This window comes from Tursiops truncatus, chromosome 3, assembly GCF_011762595.2.
Source record: "Tursiops truncatus isolate mTurTru1 chromosome 3, mTurTru1.mat.Y, whole genome shotgun sequence".
Classification (NCBI taxonomy): Eukaryota; Metazoa; Chordata; class Mammalia; order Artiodactyla; family Delphinidae; genus Tursiops; species Tursiops truncatus.
In genome coordinates this window covers 76,802,361-76,820,743 of record NC_047036.1, presented here as the reverse complement: position 1 = coordinate 76,820,743, position 18,383 = coordinate 76,802,361, and the positions used below count along the sequence as shown (strand labels likewise).

General features: G+C 39.4%; 1 protein-coding gene across 1 annotated transcript in view; it reads right to left on the bottom strand.

Moving 5' to 3' along the window:
- RHOBTB3 (Rho related BTB domain containing 3) overlaps positions 1–18,383 on the bottom strand; it is a 55,951-nt gene that overhangs the window by 34,850 nt on the left and 2,718 nt on the right. Inside the window, exons 3-5 of the mRNA XM_019929679.3 lie at positions 12,442–12,628; positions 3,329–3,483; positions 163–274 (exon numbers count right to left, since the gene is read on the bottom strand). Of these exons, the coding sequence (XP_019785238.1) occupies positions 163–274; positions 3,329–3,483; positions 12,442–12,628 (454 nt within the window). The remainder of the gene's footprint in view (positions 1–162; positions 275–3,328; positions 3,484–12,441; positions 12,629–18,383) is intronic.

Here is an 18,383-nt window from a genome sequence, read left to right as displayed (position 1 = left end):
AAGCTTATTTAAAAATCAGATTCAGGCTCCATCCCAGATTTACTGAATCAAAATGCCAAACGAGTCCCGAACACACTCAAAATTGAGAACAACTGCTATGACTTGTGAAATGATCTACAATAAATATCAACCGAATGTCTAGACATTGGCTAATAAATGCACCTGGTTGTTCAAGCTGAGGTGGTCTAATTCCGTGAAACGAGTTGCTCATTTTCCTTTTCTTCATTTTTTCACTTGTCTTCTGATTTAAAGCTTGAATCATAAAATACTCCAACTAAAACATGAATCAAATTTTAATTAAAGCTCCAACAAAATGATGTATCTGACATGATTATTTGTACCCCAAACCACATCTGCCGTGTTTTTAATGCCCGTACCGACTACATGTATGCTTTAGCAAACACTTTTAAACAATTTGTTTTATTAAAAAAAGACAAAAATCTTTCAAGTGGAACAGATTGTGCCTTGTCTAAACATAAATAAACTATCAATCAAGCAGGAACTGTATTTTCTCTTGAATAATCAAGAAAGCCAAGCAGTACAACTGTGTGACTGCCAATCACCATCTTGTGGGCAACCACAGCAACTAATACTAGAGAAATTCAAGGCAAGAACAGATCTGGCTCTATGCTACATACACCCATATCAACTAGGAAAGTTCACACGCACTCTGCTTTTTTTCCTGAGTAAGTTACTTTGAAATACATCATTTATTTTATAAATTAAAGATCTTAACCACATGCACTTACATAGCTCTAGGCGTACGAGGCCTGGGGCAAAAGTACAAATGGAGGTCCACATACCACATACCTAAATATTTAAGCATTGTAAATCAAGAAAATAAACTGTTACGTAAAATATATTCTATCCTCCTGCTTTGACCAGTATGTCATCATTAAAGCCTGGAAAGCCAGGCTCAGATTTAAATTCTTAGAGTCCTCGGAGTTTCATGCAGCATAGGGAGAGCTGGCCCCTAACTCCTGGGACCGAAAACCACCCCTCCTCTCTCTCCCCATCCTCCAACACACACCTGCTCACCTGAGGAGGCTGGTGCATACAGGTGGACATCCACACCTATACAAGCAAGCTCCATCCACTGTCCCCTCCCCAACTCCTCATATGCAGTCACCCCTCAGCCACCACTCAGGACTAGGGGTGCAAACACCAGCCATGCAGTCCACCTTCAAGAGGACAGACCCAGGAAAGAGGCTTGTACAGATCTGGGAAATAGATTCAGAGCCAGCTGGTCAGAGAATTCTGGGGTCCCGGGTTTGGGAGCATGGTTACAGCACTGTTCCACAGAACTCTCTGCTTTGTTTTGATGGAAATGTCCTATAACATTGGTGCTAATCATCGGAACAGTAGCCACTAGCTACATGTAGCTATAGAGTACCTGAAATGTAGATAGTTCACCTGAGGAACTGAATTATTTTTTAATTAATTTAAATATAAACAGCCACGTGTGGCTAGTGGCTACCACATGGATGATGCAGGTCAGGAAGGGAGCTACTAGCTGTAGTGGGCACATCCCCATGGCTCCATCAACTCGTGCCCTATGGGAAGGGGTGCAACCCCCTCCCCCTGGAGGACCAGATAAGGCTTCCTAGAGCTCCACGGCACATGCCACCCTTGCCCAGGTCTGAGGGTAACACTGCACAGCTCTTCCTCCCCGACTCTTAAACACAAGATAGTAAAATGCTCCTTTCACTCTGACATTATCACTCCATCCATATTCCTGCAAACACCATTGTTTCTTACACTCAAGATCCCAGCTGCACTTTACTATTCAAGAGTCTAAAACGAGACCTTTCTCATCTTATTTTCATATTCTCATTAAGTCTCGAGTTAGCGAAAAAAGAAACCGCCAAGTTTTTCTCCTGACTTCGACCACATCTTCAATTCTCATCATGCCTCCAACACTAGGTGTTAGGAACAAAGAGAAACAATGAGAGAAAAGAAGAGAAAGTGAGAGTTGGGAAATGGGAAGAGCGATCCTGAGAAGTTCAGGGTCAGGAACCTGGAAAGGGGAACCAGGAGACCAAAGGCCGCCAAGAGCTCCATCTTCTCCAACAAATGAAACCAGACTATCTTCCCCGACACACCCACAACTCCCTAGGAATTTCAGGGAAATGTAAAATTCTTAGAACTAGGATTTTTTTAAGCCACTACAATATAATCAGCTTGACAGAAAAATTATATTTCACCCCTCTTTACCTTTCTACCCACTGCTCATCACTAAACAAATAAGACAGAAGATTCTCACAGGCATTGATAACATCAATTTTGAGTGTATCTTCCTTAATGCTGTATTATTGTTTCTTTACATTACTGAATGAATAATAGCCATTTATATTTGACAGAAATCAGAACTATTATATTGGGTTCTTATTTTATCTCTGGTTCTTATTTGGAGTTGAGTAACTCTAGAACAAATGAAATTTCTCTGGTCATCTGTAGAAATTTTGACATGAATATATACAATGAATAGTCTGGCATACTGGATAAAGTACTTGATGAAGAGCTAGGGAACTGATGGAGAATCCAAAGTGCTCCCGCTTAATGTAGGGTTTACTTTGGTTTAAGTCTCTTGTCAATGTTTACTAGATTTGTCTGTTGAAAGGAGTCACTCCTTAGAGGGTTGGAAAGAGAGTTCCAAAGTCAGTAGTGCTTAAACGATACAACTCCACAGGTATTCTCCAAGGGCCACGCAGTCCTAGTGTCGTAGGGTAGGCGCTGTGGGCTAAGGTGGCCCTCAAAATGCCTGCAGGACCCAATGGATGCCTCTGCAACACAGCAACAGACGCTGGCTCCCCACTACTTGTCTAACGAGAAGCCATTTGTACAAGTAGTTCTTCTGGATATTTTTTGAGCTACAGCAAAATCAGGAGTATATGAAACCTTGCCGAAGCACACATAGTGAAGAAAAATCATTCTTCTCAAGTAGCAGACAGAAATGAAGGAGAACTTTCAGGCCCTGCTGGTTCAGGTCGCCAGGCTCATCAAGCTGTGTAAAGATTACTAAATCTTTTCACTAAAAGTGACAAAATGTCAGTTGCTAAACAGACATCACGGGTTTGTGTAAAGTGTCATCAAATGGAAAATTCAAATTATCATGTTAGACAACAGAAAATGTTTCATTTGGAGAGAGAAGCAAACTTAGAGAGCTTTACTCTGACAAAACCTTTTTTGTATTTGCTCCCGTTTTATTTCACAAGGTTAAACACTAATCCTGCTTTTAAAACTAAAGTTCTAATTGATGTTATGGAAAACAGCTAAAGAGCCAACCTGACAAATGACTCTAATTTATGTGACTGGAATTTCCACTTACCACTCCTCCAAAATATTTTCCTATGTAGAAGTCATCAAGGCTGTGTAGTTCCAGATAGGTGGCTCCTAGTTCTTTAGCAAGTTGGATCCCTTCCGTCGTACTGACACAGCTCCCTCTGTCTGAGGTACACAGTGGGCATGTGCAAGGTAACTCTTCTGAGAAAATGAATATGAGGAACAAAGACTTTTGAAATTAAACATGAAAAGATGTACCTAGACAACCTGGACATTAAACAGCAAATTAAGAGCTCATGCCAGAATCACACTTCAGGGCCATTTAATATATCCACTATTCACTAGACTCTGAATAAGAAGTGTCAGTGATAACAGCAAGGTCCCTAAAATAAACAAGCTTTAAATGCAAGAAGAATGAATAGGACCTTAGAAAACAGAAGAATTTTTAAATAGGTGAATGAATATTACCAAGGCTATTATAGTAATTAGACCAATCAGACGGTAATGCCAGGTCTGCTTCCTTTTATACAACCTTGACATCCGGAATATCAATACAAAATCAACAACCTGACTGCCCACAGAAACCATGGATTGGAGCTTTTTTTTTTTTTGTAATAAACTTTAAATATATTCACTAAGTTTGAATAGATCTTATACTTTTGTTTTAATAGAATCCTCAACTTGACCTCAACCTCTAAGGCTGCAAAATTGCCAGTCTTTGTAAATTGCATATGAAGTACGTTCTTATTCATCCACACATTTCAATTATTGAACTCTAAAGCATTCGACTGCAGAGATCAAATCCAGTCACTTTTTTATCTTCTGCTTCAAAATTAAAAAATTAAAAACTGAAGGAATAAAAAGTAATTACTCAAAATGTGAACTGTCCCAAGAGTCATGGCTGTACCGCGTACAGATCTATGGCTGGGAAGGTTGTACATCAACCCATCTCTAAGGACACACCTTCATAACGCTAAAAATGTATGTTCAACTCCATATCTGTCAGCCAGCTTTGTTTTGTTTCATGCTACATTATCAGATATGTCATTGGTCAAAAGGCAGCCAACTCAAAAGGGGGTAAATCCGTTTCTAAAAGAGCATGTTGTTGTAGCCTGGCTTCCCTGAGAAGCAGACTCTGAGATGGAGACTGATGTGCTGGAGGTTTACTGGGGGGTAATCTTGAGAACGTCTCTTCTCAAGGGTGTAGGAAGCAGGTCTGGGCAGAGGAAGAATTTGAACTGCAATGCTGTTGCAACAGAGACCTGAGCCATTTGACAGGGGCCTCTGGAGCTTTGATGGCCCTTTAGAGTGGTTCTCCATACAAAGCTGGGCCTTTGTATCCCTACATCAGCCAGTAATTAAAGGAGGGCTGCCCTGTGGAGGGAGCAAAACCTTGGGCAAGCAGCTTCTATCAGCACAGGGATAATGCCTGGAAAGGGACTCAGCTGTTCACCATCAGCGGCCTAAAGACCAGGTAACTGAGGGAGTAAGTACAGTGGTCCTGAAAGGGCATTTAGGCTACTCCCCACCACAGCATACACAACAAATGTCCTACCAATGAACTGCATAGAGATGGAGCAAATGTATGTACACATGGCGTGCACGCTAAGGATATTCAGTGCACGTGCATACTATACCTGTAACATGCACGTGTGCACATACACATACGACTTAGATAATTTAGCTTCACTGAAAGCATTTTGAGCTCAGAAACCATGTATTCACATCCTCATTTTGCAAAGGAGGAAGCTGAAGCTCAGAGAGGTTAACTGACTTGTCCAACTCTCCTTGTGTGTTAGAGATGGAGAAGCAATACAACTGTTACTTGCTCTACCTGATAAGGAGCCATCAAAAGGTAAGATAAAAATTTAGTTTGAGTAAAAAATTATTAATTCCAAAGATGTGGTGATTTAAAAATGAAGCCTTGGTTTCTCTAAATTATACAACAAATCCTAATCTGAGTTCTTGCATTTACTTTTTCTAAGATCATTTCTGGTTCGGAACAAATAAAGTTACCAACACAATTTAGCCTATCTTGAAAAATAACACATTGGTATTTCACATTCTTTACAAAGCCTTCATAAACAGCGCCTTTGATTTTCTGAAGACAGAGATCTTCTTATGACTACAAAGCTCTCCTTATGCTGATGGAATGGGGTGGGTAGGCAGATCATCTTATTAAACTTTATTTCTGGACAAAAATAAAGTCAGCAGTGTGTTGAGTGAAAAATTAAGAGAGCATAATGTAAAATAATGGCTAGGAAATAAACTTGGTTTCAGGGAAAATCCCGCTAGTGTCAGGTTTAACCCAGCTGAGCGGGGTTTTCCATTGTGGGTAGCCACAAGCATCTTACCAACCTAGAAAGTGCCTCCTTATATCCAATCATTATGTCTCCTCTATGTCACAGAAGACATTTTTTGTTGTTGTTCACTTGCACCCAAAAGGAAAAATGCCTAGTCATTACATATTAGGTAGGAGAATCAATAAAACATTATGGATTAAATAAACCTACATTTAGCATTTCATTAGGAACAATGAGAAGACCCAATATAATCTTAAATTGTGGTGCCTTCTTCAGGACTCGCTCCTATGAGCCTACCTCAGAGTCCTGGAACTTCAGAATCAGTGTTATTCTTCTAGTTAACACTGTAGTCTTTTATTTTTTTTTCTTATATATTATCTTTCAAGGTGTTACCACAAAACGTCTATTATTTTTAAAAGCAAACACAATGTAACTCTTGAATTAAAATGAATGGCATCTCTTTCAAAGCAATGGACTTGAGAACATACAGGGTGATTCTTACAATCTTGCCAGTGCTTGAGATTCTTAGAAATCCTTTGAGGAATTCCAGCCTTGCAATGTACTAGGCACTGTCAGAGCTCCAAAAAGAAAAGATAGGATGCCCGCTTTCAGGAACTTAAGGCTATGAATACACCTTTGTCAAGTCTGGAGAAAAATTTCTACTCTAAAGATAGATTCAGTATTTAGTAAAAGCCAAAAATTTATTCAGAGCCAAGTATTATGAAGACACACACACAGTCAAGCTTGTCAAAACATGTATAACAAAGGAAAGAGATGAGACTGATTGTGTTTGCTGAAGTTGTTCTTAAAGGAGCTGGAGAGAGGAGTTACCAGAACACCTAGCACAGTTCCACAGACTGCAAGGGATTGGAGGAGGGAGGAGCGATACGTGTCCTTGAGTTGAAGAGACAGATTTAGCTTTGTAATCACATCTTACAAGGTCAATTAATTTCATCCTGTTAGTGAAAATGATCTTTTCACTTCTGTATATGATTCATAAAGCCATTAATTCACTCACTGAACAAACTGAGCACCTACCACACCTCAAACAGCAGGGATATAAAGATACACAGATAAATGAAACTCATGGTCAACTGAGCCAAGACAGATACGACTGCAGATAATTATAAGTACTGGGGCTTGCTTGGTGGTGCAGTGGTTAAGAATCCGCCTGCCAATGCAGGGGACATGGGGTCGAGCCCTGGTCCGGGAAGATCCTACAAGCCGCGGAGCAACTAAGCCCGTGCGCCACAACTACTGAGCCTGCCCTCTAGAGCCCACGAGCCGCAACTACTGAGCCCACGTGCCACAACTACTGAAGCCCACGCACCTAGAGCCTGAGCTCCGCAACAAGAGAAGGCACCGAATGCGAAGTCCGAGCACCACAACGAAAAGTAGCCCCCGCTCGCCACAACTAGAGCCCATGTGAAGCAACGAAGACCCAACGCAGCCAAAAAAAAAAACAAAAACAAAAAAAACAAACTAAAATAAAGGTGTACAAAATCACCATAGGAACAGAGGAGAAATTAACTCTGCCTGGGGGATTGTGAAAGGCTTCACAGAAGAGGCAACGATTTAAAGGGTAAGGATGAATTCGCTATGCAGATATGACAGGGGTTGGGCAGAGGGCCAGTCCACTCAGAGCATGACACAGTATAGCACATGCTGAGGCCTGAAGGTGAGAAAAAAGGGAAGACATCGCTTCCACTTTCAAGAGAGCAAGCTAAGCCCATACTGCAATCTCCTCTCCCTGCCAAATCACAGAAATCATGAAATAATGAGGGGGAGGGGGAAGAGGTGGGAAGGAGAAAGGAAGCAAGGGATGGGGGAGGGAGAAAGAGAGAGGAGGAAGGGAGGTGTGCACATGCAGCAACATTCAAACATTAGGAGAGACTGTCATCAGCCCAGAAACTAGGAACACCTGAGGGGCTGCAGGCAGTACGCACAGGACGACCAAAGAGGGATGCTGAGGCTTGGAGGACAGGTGGGACCTCATGCACTGCAGCAACATGTAAGTGCTCATTGCCTCACGAAGGGGGTCGAGGAGGAGACCAAGGGCAAATGAGGGGAGGTTAGCTGGAGGACCCCAGCAGAAGTAGAGAGGCCCATGGGTCCTAGAGCAGCCCAAGCCTAAGATGAGCCTGGAACATCTGTGCCAGAAAGCAAGGAAGGTCTCAAATTAATTGGAGAGACCATGAAGAGGCTCCCTCTAGGCAAATTTGGGGTAACTGGAGTATCAGAAAGAATAATGAGAAGAATAGATTATAAAATACTGAATTTAAAAAACAAACCCACGGGGGCTTCCCTGGTGGTGCAGTGGTTGAGAGTCCGCCTGCCGATGCAGGGGACATGGGTTTGTGCCCCGGTCCGGGAAGATCCCACATGCCACGGAGCGGCTGGGCCCGTGAGCCATGGCCACTGAGCCTGCACGTCCGGAGCCTGTGCTCCGCAATGGGAGAGGCCACAACAGTGAGAGGCCCGCGTACCGCAAAAAAAAAAAAAAAACAACAACAACAACAAAAAACATGAATCATAATGACTCAAAGAAAGATGTGGGAGCAGAGAAAAGGGAAAGCCCTATTTACAGAAGAATGCCAACTAATAAGTGTAGAAGGAATGATAAGAAATCACTATTTTGTAACCACAGTTATCACAACTGAAGGAATCATGCAAAATAATGGGCTTGGATTCTTTAAAAATGTCATGAAAGATACCCCACCCCCCAATAAAAGGCTGGGTGATTGGGAACTGTTCTGAATTAAAAGAGACCAGGGAGACTTGACAACTAAATGCAATGCATAGTTCTTAATTTCATCCTGGATTAAAAGAACAAAAAACAATAAAACCAGCTTTGGAATATGTGGAAAAATGTGAATATGGGTTATATTTTAAATAATAGTATAACAGGTAATAGTATATTTCTTGAGTGATGATTGCATTACGGTTAATAGGAAAATGGCTCTGTTCTTAGATGAGACATGCTTAATTAATCAGGATTGAAGAAATCCCATAATGTTTACAATTTACTCTTAAATGGTTCAAACAAAACAAAGTGTGTGTGTGTGTGTGTGTGTGTTTGTATTTGTAATTTCTGGAGTTCACTGTCCTATTCTTATCAAGTTTCTTGGATTTGAAATTTTGCAAATAAAAGTTAGAAAAAAAAAAGAAGAAAGTTTCTCAAGATTTTAAAGAATTGAGTACCATGATCTGACATATTCTAGAATGACTATTCTGAGAGGATTCATTTCAGAAAGAAGCCAAGCAGGAAAAGGAGGCCAGAGGCTGATTTACCAGGAAGCCTAAGTTTCAAGGCCCTTCCTTGTGGGCTGTTTCCAAGCCTTGGGAGAAACCTAGGCACTAGATTCTTTCACATGACGTATGCTTTTGTAAAATCTGCAAAATAAGATATTCTGACTATGTCTGGTTAAGACGTAAGTCTCTCTCCAGTCCAGCTCACTTCACCTTGCATCAGGCAGCTCTGGAGTAGCCACGGACATTTTTCGGATCCTGCTAAGGGGAATTTAAATTTAGGTTTAGCGAGATATTATTTGTGGTTTGTAGTCACTTCCTTGTAAGTGTTTGCGAGCTGTCTTGGTACATGAATGGCCTTCAGGAATGCTTCTTCCACCCACTGTGCAGACTAATTTGGCGTCACGACACAAAGAGGCAGAGCTGAAAAACAAACACAACAAAAACCGAAGTGCCCAGCATCACAAAGATGTGGAGAGTGAAGAAATACCCTGGAAGAAAAACTATCATTCTCTTCTCCCTATAGAAAATCTCAAAAAGTGGTTATCATGTGAAGAAATGCAAAGACTGTGAGCGCAAAAAACATAAGAAAAGTTAAAGAAGTGTCAGGATTTTTTTGTTCTTTTAATTATTTTATTTATTTATTTATTTTTGGCTGCATTGGGTCTTAGTTGCTGCGTGTGGGCTTTCTCTAGTTGTGGCAAGCGGGGGCTACTCTTCATTGCGGTGCACGGGCTTCTCATTGCCGTGGCTTTTCTTGTTGCAGAGCACGGGCTCTAGGTGCGCAGGCTTCAGTAGTTGTGGTTTGTGGCCTCAGTAGCTGTGGCTCATGGGCTCTAGAGCGCAGGCTCAGTAGTTGTGGCCCACGGGCTTAGTTGCTCCATGGTATGTGGGATCTTCCCAGACCAGGGCTCAAATCCGTGTCCCCTGCATTGGCAGGTGGATGCTTAACCACTGTGCCACCAGGGAGGCCCAGGTTTTTAAACAATAGAAACTTTTTTTAATGTCTGTGGTATTTGACAGCTTTTTCGGAGTTGTAATTTCTTGTGCTTTCTTTTCACATTCTAAATAAATATTCATTTGTATACATATATATATCTGTAATTTTGTAGTTTTTTTTCTTACAAAGGACCTCTAAAATTGTGTAAGTTTCAGATCCTGCAAATCTGGAACTGCCTCTTTAGACCAAAATGAAGGTCATTATGAGAGATAATTAAATGACTAGGAACTGAAATCCAGTGAAGATGATGAGAAAGCAATGAATTTTTTTTTGAATTTTTGAATTTTATTTATTTTTTATACAGCAGGCTCTTATTAGTTATCTATTTTATACATATTACTGTTTATATGTCTAGGGGTATGATTCTTGGTTTGGGTCCAAGAAAGCAATGAATTTGAGGTTAATTTAAAATATAAAATCAAAAGAGCATCTTAGTCAACTGGATATGGGGAATAGGAACGGAAGTTGGGTTGGATGATTCTAGTTTGGGTGAATGGATAGGTTTGGCATCATTCACCAAGACAGGGAACTCAGCAGAAAGAGGAAGATGTCTGTGGAGACATGGGTCAGGAGAGAGACTGGAGCCAGAAAAACAGTCTGGGTAATCACCAGTGTCTATACAGGGGAAGCTAGGGCAACAGATTAGCAGGTCCATGGTCACAGTAAATAGCAAGAGGTGAAGCTGAAGGATGGGACCCTGGGCAACAACTACTGGATGTATTGATTTGGTATATGTGTGTAAGGGACGATGAGGGTGCCAGGAAAGAAGAAAGAGAATTAGAACAAACAGGAAAGAAAGAGTAGCTTTATTAAGTGGAGGGAGAGGTGTATTTGAATAATTTCAAAGAGAGGATTGTTACTAAAATGTAAATTAAATTTGGCAATAGGCATATAACTGGCAGCCCTGAGTGAAAACCAACCCAGTGTAATTGTGAAAGTCAGTCAGACTGTAGTGGACTGAAGAATGAATGGGAAGTCAAGAAGTGCACTCAGGAAGTGTGGATGACTTGTTCAAGAATCATGACCAGCAACAAAAAGAAAGTTAGGGAAGTAGAGGGGACATACGGTCAAAGAAGGGTCAGGCCTGCTTTATTCATATCTACTAACACTAGACACATACCTACCACATGACCCAACAATCCTACTCCTAGGAAACTACCTAAGCATCACTAAAAGGAGAATACAGAAATAAATCATGGGGGACTTCCCTGGTGGCACAGTAATTAAGAATCTGCCTGCCAATGCAGGGGACACGGGTTCGAGCCCTGGTCCAGAAATATCCCACATGCCATGGAGCAACTAAGCCCACGCACCACAACTACTGAGCCTGTGCTCTAGAGCTCACGAGCCACAAACTACTGAAGCCCTCATGTCACAACTACTGAAGCCCATGCACCTAGAGCCTGTGCTCCACAACAAGAGAAGCCACCGTAATGAGAAGCCCACACACCGCAATGAAGAGTGGCCCCCACTCTCCACAACTAGAGAAAGCCCACGCACAGCAACGAAGACCCAATGCAGCCAAAAATAAAAATAAATAAATAAATTAAAGGAAAGAAAGAAAGAAAGAAATCATGGCGTATTCATACAATGGAATAATACACAGCAATAAAAAGAATGTATTACAGATAAGTTCAGCATGGATGAATCTCAAAAGTATCACGCTAACTGAAATTAGGCCAACACAAGACACTACATACTGTATAATTCCATCCGTATGAAGGTCAAGAATAGATAAAACTAATCTATGTTGTCAGAATCTAATCTATGAAGTCAGAATAGCAATTATCTCTGCGGAGGGGTGTTATCAACTGGGAAGAGGCATGAGAAGCTTCTGGAGTGAGGCAAATGTTCTACATCTTGAGATATGTGATGGTTGCATAGCTGTATATATGTGCAAAAATGCATTAAACTGTGCTCTAAAATTAGTGAAGTCTAATGTCCTTTATTTTGCTATACTTCAATAAAAATGAAAAAATGAGTAAAAATGACATTTTAAGACACATTTACTGAGGAAATAACCACTAAGAACTATAAAATACCACCAATTCAAAGTGGATTCTGAGTTGACCCTGAGATATCTGCCAATAGTATGCACAGAAGCAACTACTGAAATTGACTGAACCAAATTAACCCATCAGCTACGGAGTCAACAATCCTCTCTCTTAGGTGGTGTTGTCAGTGTATTCAGCTCACTCATTGCTACCTACCTAAAAACGCTGCTCCCAATCCCACATCCTTATGGGAACAATCTGTCCTTCCCAACTGAATAGTCCCTTAGATTGTCAAAAAGAGTTTTCCAGGGCTCAGGGTCAGCCTAATACCTCTCCTATATCAAAAAGAACACAATTCCTGACTTCCTTCACTTCTACAGAACAGCAGTTTAAAAGACAAACTTGTACCCATCAGAATCACAGCAGTAGTTTGTGATACTTTCCTTTGATGTCCCATTATCATATCCAATGATGAAGAGATAACAGATGGCATTTAAACCCAGTCATTTTGCTTTCAAAAAAAAAAAACTGTACTAATCATTAATAAGCTTAATGCTATTCAAAATTAATATGGTACCTGCACTCTCATATAAAAGAAAAATTAAATACTTACCATTTTGTCTTGTACCAACAGCAGCAATGATTACTGGAACTGAATTTAATGCTCTTTTTATCACTGGAATATAATTATCCTTCACTTCGTGAAATGAAAACTTGTCATTTACGTTGTATTTGATCACAATGATGTCAGCACCTCCAATTAGATTTCGAGAGGTGTACCAATCACTGTCAAAAATGTCCTAAACCAAAATGTAAAGAGCAATCTTTAGTCTGCTTATCTTCAAATCCATCATGAAATAAACTGTAACATATTAGATTAACTTCTTTACTATATTTTAATTTTTGGAATTCATTTTTAAAATTTATTTTTAAAAAAGTAACTACGTAAAATTTAAAACGTTTGAAGTCTATCAAGTCTTTAAATTTTTTAATTTATTCATTTAGCCTGGACAACTATGTGGTGATAAAATAGAATCTAGAGAATTCCTGAGACTCTGATGGAATAAGCAACCTCTTTAAACACCTGTACTTAAAAATGAACACTTTGTTTTAAAATTATGCCACAAAATATTAGCCAGACTCATCAAGAAAAAATGGGAGAAGACTCAAATCAATACAATTAGAAATGAAAAAGTAACAACTGACACTGCAGAAAAACAAAGGATCATGAAAGATTACTACAAGCAGCTATATGCCAATATAATGGACACCCTGTAAGAAACGGACAGGGGCTTCCCTGGTGGCGCAGTGGTTGAGAGTCCGCCTGCCGATGCAGGGGACTGGGAGGATCTCACATGCCGTGGAGCGGCTGGGCCCATGAGCCATGGCCACTGAGCCTGTGCGTCCGGAGCTTATGCTCCGCAACGGGAGAGGCCACAACAGTGAGAGGCCCACATATTGAAAAAACAAAAAAAAAAGAAATGGACAAATTCTTAGAAAAGCACAACCTTCCAAGACTGAACCAAGAAGAAATAGAAAATATAAACAGGTCAATCACAAGCACTGAAATTGAGACTGTGATTAAAAATCTTCCAACAAACAAAAGCCCAGGACCAGATGGCTTCACAGGTGAATTCTATCAAACATTTAGAGAAGAGCTATCACCTATCCTTCTCAAACTCTTCCAAAATATAGCAGAGGGAGGAACACTCCCAAACTCATTCTATGAGGCCACCATCACCCTGATACCAAAACCAGACAAAGATGTCACAAAAAAAGAAAACTACAGGCCAATATCACTGATAAACATACATACAAAAATACTAGCAAACAGAATCCAACAGCACATTAAAAGGATCATACACCATGATCAAGTGGGGTTTTTATCCCAGGAATGCAAGGATTATTCAATATATGCAAATCAATCAATGTGATAAACCATATTAACAAATTAAAGGATAAAAACCATATGATCATCTCAATAGATGCAGAAAAAGCTTTCAACAAAATTCAACACCATTTATGATAAAAACCCTCCAGAAAGTAGGCATAGAGGGAACTTACCTCAACATAATACAGGCCATATGTGACAAATCCACAGCCAACATTGTTCTCAGAGGTGAAAAACTGAAACCATTTCCTCTAAGATCAGGAACAAGACAAGGTTGTCCACTCTCACCACTATTATTCAACACAGTTTTGGAAGTTTTAGCCACAGCAATCAGAGAAGAAAATAAATAAAAGGAATCCATATTGGAAAAGAAGAAGGAAAGCTGTCACTGTCTGCAGATGATATGATACTATATGTAAAGAATCCCAAAGACGCTACCAGAGAACTATTAGAGCTAATCAATGAATTTTGTAAAGTAGCAGGACACAAAACTAATGCACAGAATTCTCTTGCATTCCTATACACTAAGGATGAAAAATCTGAAAGAGAAATTAAGGAAACACTCCCATTTACCACTGCAACAAAAAGAATAAAATACCTAGGAATAAACCTACCTAAGGAGACAAAAGACCTGTATGCAGAAAATTATAAGACACTGATGAAGGAAATTAAAGATGATACAAACAGATCAAGAGATATACCATGTTCTTGGATTGGAAGAATCAACAGTGTGAAAATGACTATACTACCCAAAGCAATCTACAGATTCAATGCAATCCCTATCAAACTACCAAAGGCATTTTTCACAGAACTAGAACAAAAAATTACACAATTGTATGGAAACACAAAAGACCCTAAATAGCCAAAGCAATCTTGAGAAAGAAAACTGGAGCTGGAGGAATCAGGCTCCCGGGCTTCAGACTATGCTACAAAGCTACAGTAATCAAGACAGTGTGGTACTGGCATAAAAACAGAAATATAGATCAATGGAACAGGATAGAAAGCCCAGAGATAAACCCACACACATATGGTCACCTTATCTTTGATAAAGGAGGCAAGAATATACAATGGAGAAAAGACAGCCTCCTCAATAAGTGGTGCTGGAAAAACTGGACAGCTACGTGTAAAAGAATGAAATTAGAACACTCCCTAACATCATACACAAAAATAAACTTAAAATGGATTAAAGACCTAAATGTAAGGTCAGACACTATAAAACTCTTAGAGGAAAACATAGGCAGAACACTTTATGACATAAATCACAGCAAGATCCTTTTTGACCCACCTCCTAGAGAAATGGAAATAAAAACAAAAACAAACAAATGGGACCTAATGAAACTTAAAAGCTTTTGCACAGTAAAGAAAAACATAAACAAGATGAAAAGACAACCCTCGGAATGGGAGAAAATATTTGCAAATGAAGCAACTGACAAAGGATAAAAAATTCTCCAAAATTTACAAGCAGCTCATGCAGCTCAATATCAAAAAAACAAACAACCCAATCCAAAAATGGGTAGAAGACCTAAATAGACATTTCTCCAAAGAAGATATACAGATTGCCAACAAACACATGAAAGAATGCTCAACATCACTAATCATTAGAGAAATGCAAATCAAAAATACAATGAGGTATCACCTCGCACCAGTCAGAATGGCCATTGTCAAAAACTCTACAAACAGTAAATGCTGGAGAGGGTGTGAAGAAAAGGGAACCCTCTTGCACTGTTGGTGGAAATGTAAATTGATACAGCCATTATGGAGAACAGTATGAAGGTTCCTTAAAAAACTAAAATTAGAACTACAATATGACCCAGCAATCCCACTACTGGGCATTTTTTTACTGAGAAAACCATAATTCAAAAAGAGTCATGTATCACAATGTTCACTGCAGAGCTATTTACAACAGCCAGGACGTGGAAGCAACCTAAGTGTTCATGGACAGATGAATGAATAAAGATGTGGCACAGATATACAATGGAATATTACTCAGCCATAAAAGGAAACAAAATTGAGCTATCTGTAATGAGGTGGATGGACCTAGAGTCTGTCATACAGAGTGAAGTAAGTCAGAAAGAGAAAAACAAGTACTGTATGCTAACACATATATATGGAATCTAAAAAAAAAAAGAAGAACTTAGGGGCAGGACAAAAATAAAGACACAGATGTAGAGAATGGACTTGACATGGGGAGGGGGATGGGTAAGCTGGGACGAAGTGAGAGAGTGGCATGGACTTATATATACTACCAAATGTAAAACAGATAGCTAATGGGAAGCAGCCCCATAGCACAGGGAGATCAGCTCGGTGCTTTGTGACCACCTAGAGGGGTGGGATAGGGAGGGCAGGAGGGAGACGCGAGAGGGAGGAGATATGGGGATATATGTGTATGTATAGCTGATTCACTTTGTTATAAAGCAGAAACTAACACACCATTGTTAAGCAATTATACTCCAATAAAGACATTTAAAAAAAATAACAATCCACTAGGACTAAGTACAAAAAATCAGAATGCTAGATTTATGCACATGAAGTAAAACATAAATAAAATACCATATACAATAAAATAAAATAAAATTATGCCATAGCTTTAACACCTAATAGTTTCAAAAATTAACACTATGCATTAGATGCAAGAGCATCAGTGTGAGTAAGGAAGCTTCAGAGGATTTTCTGTGACCCAGTTAGATAATGCAGGATTGTTCAGTCATTTAGATTGTATTGATAATACCCTGTGAATTCTGTGGAGTTCCATATATTTTATCCATATCTCAAAATTCATATATATTTTTCAACTTTATCCATTCTTTGGACAGTACTGCATATATGTAGTGTGCATGTGAGGGGAACAAGGGGCGCGGAGGGGTATGCCTCCACAAAAAGATAGTGTGTATTATAAGATGATGTTAACATGGTAAGGAGTATATGTGCAATTCATGTATTTTGTTCGTATCAATTAAAAATTCAGGATAAACCTTTCCAATTTTGAAATGTTTACTTTTGGACTACAGCTAATAATATTCATATTTAGAATTAGGGCCAAAAGTAATTTATTATGGACGCTACTCCTTAAAACTTTGCACCTTGGTATTTTAAAAATAATTTTTCAAAGTTACTGTGTGAATAGTGGTATAAGAAAAATATCGTTATGTACCTTAATACCATTGCTAAATATGCATAAGTGGCTTCCTTCTCACATTCTGGTTAACTATTAATCATTATTTGGCCTTTCATGTGGCCTTTGGTATGTATTCCTAGGATGTAATAAAGCTAGATTAAGAAAATAGACAGCTAGATATGGCTAACAAGTCCAAAACTGTTGGGCTATGAAAGTCTGCACTTTGAAATATGAGTCCAAACCAGGGTTTGAATCAATCAGTTGTGACAGAGCTTTTATCCTGTTAGAAAATTCTGGAGAAGTGTCACAGCAATGCCCTTTTGCAGAGAGCTTCTTCTCACCAGTACACCGCCATGCCCCAGCAAAGCCTCTCCCAATTCCCTACACCCTCACAACCTGCCCATTTCCTACAAGTATATTCTGCATAACAAGAATTGCAGAATTTTTAGATATGAATACTTTACTGAGAGTGGGATGGACAGAGCCTTTTTAGAGGAAGACTTAAAAACCAAAAAAAAAACAAAAAACAAAAAAACGCAAACTATGGGGATATAAACAGCAAAGGCAAAATTCTTGAACTTAGTGGAGGATGTAAGAGGAGGGAGAAGTGAATTGGGACACAGATCAAGAAAATGTGAAAGCTTCCCAGCAGAGCTCTATGCTAATTTCCAAATCCCAAACCACAAAACCCATTCAGTTCCAGCTGTATCTGTTACAGTATTCAAGCTCAAAGTATATACGTACAACAGGGTATATAAATACAATAAAGAAAGAGGACAAAGTTAGATGAATGGGATGAACAAACTAAACTTAAGTGGGACCAATATCAAGCAGCCATTTAACTCTGAGAGAACAAATCAAAAGTAACTGCTCTCTGCATTCCAAATAGTTCAAAATTCCAGAGTTACTGGAGACGTGTAGAAAGAAAAAGGAGACATTTAAGGGAAAATGTCACGAGGAAATGGGTTTTGGCTTCATTAACTCTGTGGTACTGAGGATATAAATCTATAAATAATTTTATTTTTAAAACAAATCAGAGCTTCAAACCCTGCCCAAGAAAAGTGTGCATATATTATCTCATTGCTTTTTATGGAATATTTTTGGTAAACAGGAAAAGATCTAGAAATGAAATAATAATATAACAAAAAAGGGTGGGTTTCAGAGACATACTAAACAATAAGCTACATGTAATGAATTTGAAGCACATTTATTTAAAAAGTGCCAAGTATACATGGCAAAGATCCAGAGTGAGGCTGCGGATATACAGAAGAAAACTAGGGAAGAGAAGCACAACTATCTCACTCTAACTCCAAGAAAACAATGCCACATTTCTTCTCAAACTGTCTCAAAGAGAAAATGCTCCACTGGTTTCTAGAAATATGAAGGAAATCAAATTCTCCCACCCCTTGTAAATCAGTTCCAGGATTTCCTCTAGGCAGTTATGCAACACGAGGCTTGGAGCCACATTTGATGAATGGAACTCATCTGTTGAAAAATAATCTTAATTTTTACAGCAAAACAACAATTTTATTCTACTTGGTTGTGAGGC